Source organism: Rhyacophila brunnea, unplaced genomic scaffold, assembly GCF_057557595.1.
Source record: "Rhyacophila brunnea isolate RB1 unplaced genomic scaffold, BYU_Rbru_1.0 scaffold_5, whole genome shotgun sequence".
Lineage (NCBI taxonomy): Eukaryota > Metazoa > Arthropoda > Insecta > Trichoptera > Rhyacophilidae > Rhyacophila > Rhyacophila brunnea.
Window position 1 is genome coordinate 3070009 of NW_028233170.1, and position 9473 is coordinate 3079481.

At 29.3% G+C, this 9473-nt stretch overlaps 1 protein-coding gene across 1 annotated transcript in view; it reads right to left on the reverse strand.

Annotated features, from left to right (window-relative positions):
- The window catches only part of CngB (Cyclic nucleotide-gated ion channel subunit B), a 33883-nt gene extending 25553 nt beyond the window's left edge, over positions 1–8330 (reverse strand). The window contains exons 1-2 of the mRNA XM_085955929.1: positions 8141–8330; positions 5036–5239 (exon numbers count right to left, since the gene is read on the reverse strand). Of these exons, the coding sequence (XP_085812055.1) occupies positions 5036–5062 (27 nt within the window). The 5' untranslated portion in view covers positions 5063–5239; positions 8141–8330. The remainder of the gene's footprint in view (positions 1–5035; positions 5240–8140) is intronic.
- Between the last annotated feature and the right edge of the window lie 1143 nt (positions 8331–9473).

Consider the following 9473-nt stretch of genomic DNA (forward strand, 5'->3'; position numbering starts at 1 on the left):
AAACTAATAAAACATTAGGTAGGCCACATACACATCTAAGATCACTTCATAATAATCATTATATAAATTTATTAAAAGATCATCCGAAGAAGAAGGTGCCAATCATTCAACTACTAAGTATTTGTAAACTTCAACATCTCTACCATATCTTACCTTTAACTATTTTTAAAGGTTTACATAATTATTATAATATGTACGTATTTAGATATTTTTTATATGAAGTATAATATTTTAAAGATATTTTTATATCTATATTAAAATTTATTGATAGATACTTCTATTTTTTTCATATTATCTTTCACGAATACCAATATTCAATAGGAAATACCGGTATTGGTATTTTCATTCGATATTTCAATCCTAATTAGGTATAATAAATATAGAATTTCTGCTGAAATCTACAAAGCAAAAAGTGTTAGTTAATCTTGTTAGTTCAGATTGATATAATATTATATAGATAGGAATAGAGATATATAATTTCGTCACTGTTCTGGCAGAAGACACTAATTCGAAAAAATGACATATTGAGTTAGTTATACCAAAATGTTCCTTATTTCAAACTTTACCGTCTGGAAACCTTCTTAATAAATAAACAGTCTTTATTTTAAAGTCATCCTTTTTACGATTACTTAATAAACTCACATGATAGACCATTTCAAACATTTTAAAAACTTCAAAGTCAAATTACTCAAAACTAGTATTCTCCAGTTAGTGTATTCTGCCAGAATCGAGACGATTTATTAGGTGTACTTTCATATAAGAATATGCGTGCCTTAAGACATTATTCCTAATGATGGGCAATTCCAATTTAAATTTATCGCCAGCAATTCGACCACTGGTTAAGCTATATTAACCTTTATTTTTATATATATGGACCGTTTTAGTATTCTAATTAATTTTTAGCCCATAATATTACTACGACAAATATATTTGTAATAGTCCATAGACTTATAAAGTTAATCGTTTCATGTAATGCATAAATTAACCGATATAAAAATGTATTCTATGAATTCATTACAATATCAGATTTAATCGATTTCGATGGTTTGTATATTTTCAAATGTAGGTAGTTATTTTGAATCTAAAAAAAATTAATAAATAACTAAGTATTTAAAAAAAATAATACTATCGCCTGAAGGCAGGTACTTGACGTAAGTTGAATTTAAGTTATTGATTTAAACATTTGACTATTTCAATTTGTGTATTTTTATGCGATCTGGGTGGAGTGTTGCCAAACTGTGCTTATACTACGCGCGCCTAGTTCGATGTAGCTTTTGGCGACCGCACTTCAACATCGCTCATACAGAATACAACTCCAAAACCTACATATCAAAAAACAGTTCATCGTTGTAGCCTTTGGCGCGGATGTTCGCACGAGTTAAAAGTATTAAAAAGTTAGAACAATATAATATGTATATTATTATCTTATAATGAAATTTGATATCAAATTTTTTGTATGTCAAATATTATAAGTAGCATAGTTTTATCTTATAGTTTACAATACAATTTTTAGGCTCCCTCTCTATTAATAACAGTTTTATTCAATATCTATGGGTTTTCAATAGTTTTTGTTGTGATATGCTGACTTCCAATAAGTAGGGTTTGGTGTTGTAGTCTGTATGGGCGACGTTTAAATGCGGTGGCCAAAAGCTACATCGATATAGGTGCGAAAATTGCATTTACCTTGCTTTCTAGTAGCGTTTGGCAAGACGCATCTGGGTTTCGCCTTTTTGCATATTCAGGCACAATGTAATCCAACTATGCATACTGGCATAGAATATCGATTATAAACACATTTTTCTATCTGAATTATTGGGTATTTAAATTTGAACACTTTTAATCGCCAGTTTGTTTAGAAAAATTTTAAACAATGTCACATCTTTTACCACTATAGTTTTATTTTTGAATTAGTTATACCTACAAACTGATGTGGATCTTGGCTGAATTCCGAAAAGGTTTATTAACGCATTTTTTCCTTAACATATTAAGTCCATGATTTTGAACACACGCAATAAGCAACACATGAATTTATCAGGCATGGTATACACACCTGTGATCTACGGCTTCAGAAACGGACATTCTTATATTTGTCTAATCTCTCTGATTTAACAATATACAATCCGTTGATTCATAGAAAAATTACCATGTTCACTCCTAAGTGGAGCACAAGGTGGGGTGAGGGATAATAATATATTAACATTCTTTTTACGAGTAATAATAGCTAGCCATTTGCCCAACTTAGTGGGCCCTTAAACTCACACTTAAAGACACACTTTAATCAGTGTTAGCAGAGTTAATCAGCAAGATCAAAGCTGTGATCCACGCCTTTAATGACGGTCACTCTGCCATCTAAGCCACCGTGAGTAAGGCGAAAAGAGTAGAATTATAATACAAAATAATTGTTAAACTCTTAATTTTTTTTATTGATAACTAAAAAACTAAATACTTTAATTTAAGTATTTCCCTTACTCATCGTAAAACACAGTAAATTTAACTTAATCAATTATTAACCGATTGGAATATAAATCACTTGATTAATTTTGCGGAATTAGTTTTATTGCATACAATGTCTATTTTTGGATTAATTTATTTTTCCGATGCGGGTGTCAAAAACTGTCATCTTTAGTACGTCTCGTACCTGAACATTCAACCGTTTAACTAAGTAAGCGTTGAAAAAGAAACAGACATTCATTTGATTTAGCGATTAGCTATATGTACCTGTATTATCCCACGCGCATGCGAAAAGAAAATCTTTGTTAAGAGACAAGGAAGAAAATCTTATGTTAGAATAATTTATTGTTAGATTATTTTTAATTGTATTAAGTATATTTTTAATAAAATACAACTTTAATTAATAAATACATAATAATATTATGTTACAAAAAGAGATGACTATAATTACAATCTTCAAGGAGACTGAACCCATTTTAATCTTGTTAACCTGTCAATTTTAGATACTATAATATATAAACCTATTATTTAATAAGTATTATAATAATACATTGTTTTTGTTGTAACATAATATAATATTATATTATCTTTGCATATCCGCCATGTGTTTTTGTATGTATAAATATATAAACAATAATAAAAATACGATAATAACTAATAATAATACATAATATTATTTGAATTTTCTTGATCGTTTAATAATAAAACTTTTTTATTGACGATTGCTAGAAAATCAATGAATAACATTCTTATCTTGTGACCGAAGTTATCATTCAAATTAGAAACAGCATGGAGTACCTACATATTCAGTAAATAAGGAAAGATAAAGCGAATAGATACATACGTCATCGATTAATTTCAATAATAATAAAATAATATATACCTACTATAACATTTGCAATTATTTTTTGAATCCAGAAATTACAAACTCTCAAAGTTTTGACCAAAGAAAAACGGTCAATAGTCTTAGAATTATATTTTCTACCTGTTTTATTACCCGAATTTTAAGGAATTAAAAGAATTGATATTAAATTGAAAAAAAAATGTTAGCGAATCGGTTTTTATATCAAGTCAGAAAAAAACTATACATTCATAAAAATATTCCAGCGCATCTATTATATACACAAGACTGCTATCGGCGCCTATCCAGGGTAGTTTATCATATGTATGTATTGAGGCGGTTAATAATTGTTACAACAAGTTAACCGTCTGAACTGTCAAAAAGTGCTATGTTTTAATAGCGCCTCTCTTGGCTATGTTAACTTTTAGAGGGAGATAGTTTAGACGGCTAACTTATTGTAACAATAATTATAATGCCTCAATACATACATATAATAAACTACTCTCAACAGCCACCGATTGCCGCCTTGTGTATAGACTAGATGCGCAGGAGGTAATGAAATTAGCTGGGTAATGGATAGATTTTTTTTAACATTTTGACTGATTGTCACCAAAAACCAAATGATCTGATAAAATTCTTCTGTAAATAATATACAAGATATGCCGTGTCTTTGCCGTTTTTAAATAAATAAGTTTGTATTGTTTCTATAATGGTGTAGAAGTAAAAAAAAAAATGAGCTATTTGAGTGCCAAAATACGCTAAATTTAACGCTATATGGCAGATGCATATTCAAAATTGTAGCTCTGGATAAAAACGTAAAGTTTTCAACTTTGAAACCGATACTTTGCATGGCATTGAAAAAAAATCCAATTTATTTATATCTCTACGTACAATGACAGATTGGATATACCTTCAGTTAATTTCCGAGAAATATTTGCGACTGAAGAGGTTTGCGTATTGACGAATGGGTGTGCATTTTGTATACATTGATAGTAGATGTCAGTATCAAAAGTCGTATATTATTATTTAAGTGAAATAAATATAAATTTTTAGTGATAATGGATATGATATTTGCAGGGTTGGTTTTCTTATATAATTCTAATTAAAATTAATATGTAGATATGAATAATAATTATAATAGTTTTAAAAACAAGATTTTGTTATTTTACGATATTTTAGTTATTTATGTTGACAGCTGCTTCAGGTTATAAGCCCATCCTCAAAGCGAGCTGAATACAACTAATGATTATAAAGAATCACTATATTGTATATCCAACTCATGATCGTGTACTTGCTCATTTATTTGACAAGACATATCGACTTAACATCAGGTAGTAAGATGGAATAAATAAATTCCTTAAAGTCGAGAGATAAACTAATTAATGAGATACCAACCTGTTTAATAGTATCGTAAAACCGTCTAAACAATCAAAGTTATTCGAAGTCCGTATAAATAAATCTTTCTGGTGTAATTAATAATAATGGAAACTACACCACTGTTATAATAATAATAATAATAATAATAATATTCTCATCTGTAGAGGCTTTTGAATGAGCGCCTAATATTGTTATAGAAATTGTGGATATTTTTATGACGTCATCCCAGGGTTTGGCACATTTGGAACGCGTTGACTATGCATGAATATTTTAGAGATTTCATAGTTAGTAAAATAAAATCTAATTAACTTTATAGATTTCGCAAGACATCGAGGTATTTCCACTGTGAACTAAGAAAAGTCTTACCTTTCTGAGCGAGTTGATTTTCTCCATAATTACAACAGCCTTTGGTGACGTCTTTCCTGTATCGTATGATGACGCACCAGAGGAATAGTAAGTTCTTTCAAAGGAAATGCATTTTCTTTTATGAAATCGTGCCCATTGAGAGACGGTTACGTTTTCCGCTGCACTTAGTAAACTTTCCTTACTTATTGATCACGTGATATTTACCTGAAAAGAAAACTATCTCATTATTTTTTCAAATTATGGATTTATAAAAGTATTGTAAACTGTAGCTTGTTTACCAATAAAAAATAATATGTTATTAAATGTTTTTCAGAATTCATAAGTACATAAAAGAAAGAAATAAGATATTTTTATCGAGATTACAATATTATAAGTAAATGAAAACTGCCGATTTCTGCTGTGGCTATCTTAAACGGATACATATAATAAAAATCATTGAAAATAGTAATACAGACATTCACAAACATGGGGCCGTCCGACCTGGTCGCCACATCGGTCCAATTTTATTGCGTTTATAAAAAAAATCGGCGCCTTATAGCAGACGTGAAGATCTCTTCACATATTTTTGTATGTCCATATTGATTTAGCTTTCTTTTTTGTACTATATATTTAATAATTAGAATCACTTTTTTTAGAAAGTCTCTATAAACTCAGTCGAAGTATACTTGAGTGCGTGGCGACCTTAGTTTTGGATATCCACTCCTGAGACATTACCAGGCGTATAAAATTGCTGATGCTTCACTACAAACGTAGTGCCTCGTGTTACGTTCGATTAAGACCTAGTGTGGTACGGGGCGTGTTGGTTTGGAGGGGTCTAAGATTGTGCTGTCTAATATATTTTAAATAAAGTTTTTTTTTAAATTTGCTGACCTAAACAAGTTTAAATCTCGATGTAATCTACCACCGCCATCTTTAGATTAATAAAGCCTGAGCATAACTTTTTGCACAAGTAATGAGTGGTCCACTGTTCAGCTGTCAAAAACAGATCCCAGATTGCTTGACTTATTGATTCGCCGTTTCTCGTTTCAAATTGAATTATAAATAAATTCTCAAATCAAATATATTAACTATCAGTGTTATCAATAAATAATATACATTCATGTTATTCATCAGCTGTCAAAGTTAGACTAGTCCTTCACACAAAAACCGGTGGTAACATCGATTTCCAAAAAATATGTAGCATTGATCTATGCATTACATTTGTAGAAGGTGTATTAATGCTAGTGTATTATTTATTATGTAACTTATCTATTCAAATCAAACCATTCCCTGTGTGAACACGACAGACGCGTCAGTATGAGCACCCTATAGAACAATGACAGTTCATACATAGACAACAACGGAAGGGGCGGAAAAAGTAGGACCAGTCGTTATGAATGTATCGGCTTTCTACTTGAGTCGGCAATGAATCTACCCATACATAACGATAAAATGATTTTATATAAAGTTAACACACACTTTGAGTAAATTTATGTAATACTATATTTAGATAAAAGTAATTTACCATTATTAAGGTACGCTTGGTTAGTTCACAAAAAAATGTTAATGTTTTAAATGCTAAACTGATTTAGGCTTATCTTGAAATCCCGGGACTACGGAATCAATAAATTGACTGAGAACTCAGGAAACCCAACCAACTAGGTCACAGGGGTAGTAAATATGCATAAGTATTTGCAACTATGCCAGAAAACATCTACAGCTATTAATTCTGTTCAGTGGAGGAAATAGTCCTTGTAGGAATAAGCTGGACCCAAAAATTGATAGCAATATAGGATTACCGCAAAATTTATACCAGAGTCAAGGTAGGGAGATCCTTTATTACGAGAATTGACTGAAGCCTTTTACTTTTGGAATTGGCGTTACTTGGACGGCGAATTTAATAAATTATCAAAAAAATCTAACATTTTTATGAAAACTGTATAGGTAGTAGCGATATTTGCAAGCCAGGACTAGTGAAAATGCTAAGTTGTCAACACCGATAATAAGTAACAACATTTATGTACATTATTTTTAATTTTAAAAAACATCAAATCAATAATAACCGAATAAATTGGTGTATATATTATAATATAAGTGTAAATTTACTTATAACAACATAATTTGATTCATTGTTTTAAAATGTGATTATCCAGATGTGATAATATTATATAGCACGGAGAAAGCTCTATTGCATGTTCTGCATTATATATAATCAATTTACAAAATTTACATTAAATTATATAAAAAATAATTACAAGATAAAAAGAACTTTTTATATACAACGTTTTTAAATTTTCTGTTGAATCATATAAACTTGACTTGACTAACTTAAACGATTAAAAAAAATTTGTACTTGACATGTCATATTGATTTCCATAGTAACGCACGTATATATTAATAATTTAGTTGCTAGGACCCCAGAGTTCAGCAACTAATAATGGTGTCGAAATAACTTTTCATACAAAACAGAATTAACTGAAAATGAACTCAATTCTACTTAAAGATGGCTAAAAGTATTAAAAAAATGCATTGGCATCGTGTTCTGATATATTCTAAAAGTTTCAAATGTTTCGCTTGTCGGGAAGTTAGTTAAAAATCGATTGCAAGATTTGTACAGGACAAATAAGAATACGAGCTAAGAAAAACGTTGTAATAATTAATGAATCATTTATAATCAATTACTTACAAAATATTGTCCCATATTTTATCAAAGTTATACAACGTAAATATCATTATGGGTGTATTCGTCATTAATATTATTAATAACATAGTAGGGTACGACAAGTCATAATATAACACATATTTTTAAACAAATCGGGAGATTAAGCATTTTTCTCACAAATTCTTATAAAAAAATATGTCACAAGGTCAAGAAGGGTTTAAATTAAATTTTAATAAAACATAATAATTCGTTTAATTTAGTCTCGTTTCTATATATATAAATAATTCTGATTCATCTAAATAAATAAATTAGATATACATTTATGATATTATTATCATTTCGTATGCATTTATATATCGAACTAATTTCATATTGTAACTAATGCATATGTTAAAATTTCATATCTTGGAGTTTTATATCTAATATCAACAAGTAGAAAGCTTTGTTATGATGTAATGTTTTACCTTTTAAGTATAACTTGGACGAGTGGTAAGAAAGCAAATGATATCACACTATATTATTATAAACGATAATAGAATGCTGTTAGTTTCTACTACTATCACGATGTACACAATAAAAATAATACGTATTGAACAGAAAAGAAAAATTGGTTTGGTTGTTGATACTTTTGACGTTTGTATGATTTGTTGAATTGATTAGAGGCACGCGCATGCGTTTACAGTTTTCCAACCTTCCTTCACCTCTCGCCAGGTGGTATTCTAATCAGATATTATCGGAAAAGCGCAGAAAACCGATACAAATATTTCTTATTGAAAATACACACCTTTGAAAAGCCTATGAATAAGTATATTTATAGAAAAAAATCTTGGACTCCGTGGTATTAGCACACAAATCGAACACAACACACATAGTTCATTCGAACGAAGGGTATTTTTTAATGAAGGGTGCTATATCAAAATTAAAAAAATATATATATAATTATATCGCTACACGAAAGCAGCAGTAAGATAATGAGAAGAAAAATATTTTTGAGATAAGTAATTGTAATAAATTATTGCTGAATGCGATACCTACATAATTAATCAATGAGAATTTAAAAAAAATGTGTTACTTACCCCATTTAAAAGAAAAATGCCGATGGTGCATTTATTAAAATTATCGTTATAACTACAAAGTAGAGTGGCCGAAAAATTTACATGCCATACGCAGTCTAAGGGTTAAAAGAATACTATTTTATGTAATAAAAATACTTTATGCAGTCATCAAATGTTTAACATAAACATAAAAAGGATAATAAGGCTTCAAAATTACATAAATAGATTATCTAAAACGTTTAAGGAATGTCCAGGATTATGCTCTGAAAATACCATAAACTCTCCATTTTGACCTACGTGGGCATGTGGGCACTTAAAGTGCTGACACCGCGGCTGGCCATTAGATATAATTAACACGATATTTAAATGTGGTAATTAAATATTAATTAACAGGTCAACAGTGATTGTGTTAAGCGTCAAATTCTTTATAATTATTACTAATGAAAATAAATAGGTTTAATAAACACATATTATTACAATAAATGTCTTAATTAATTATTAATAATTGGTAATAGAAATAACGCATCATTTTTCAATGTTTTCTCTGATTTCCGCAAATTCTAAATTTGAAAATGAGCTGACACGACAAAAATATTAATAAAGGAAAGAAAACAAGTGACAATCATTTTCTCATTAGTTTTAACAGTAGGCGTGTTTTCAGATAATATTTTCGTAGTGCGGAAATATGCGTTTATTTCTTGTTAAAACTCATACTTACACAAATGTACCGATTTCAGAAAGA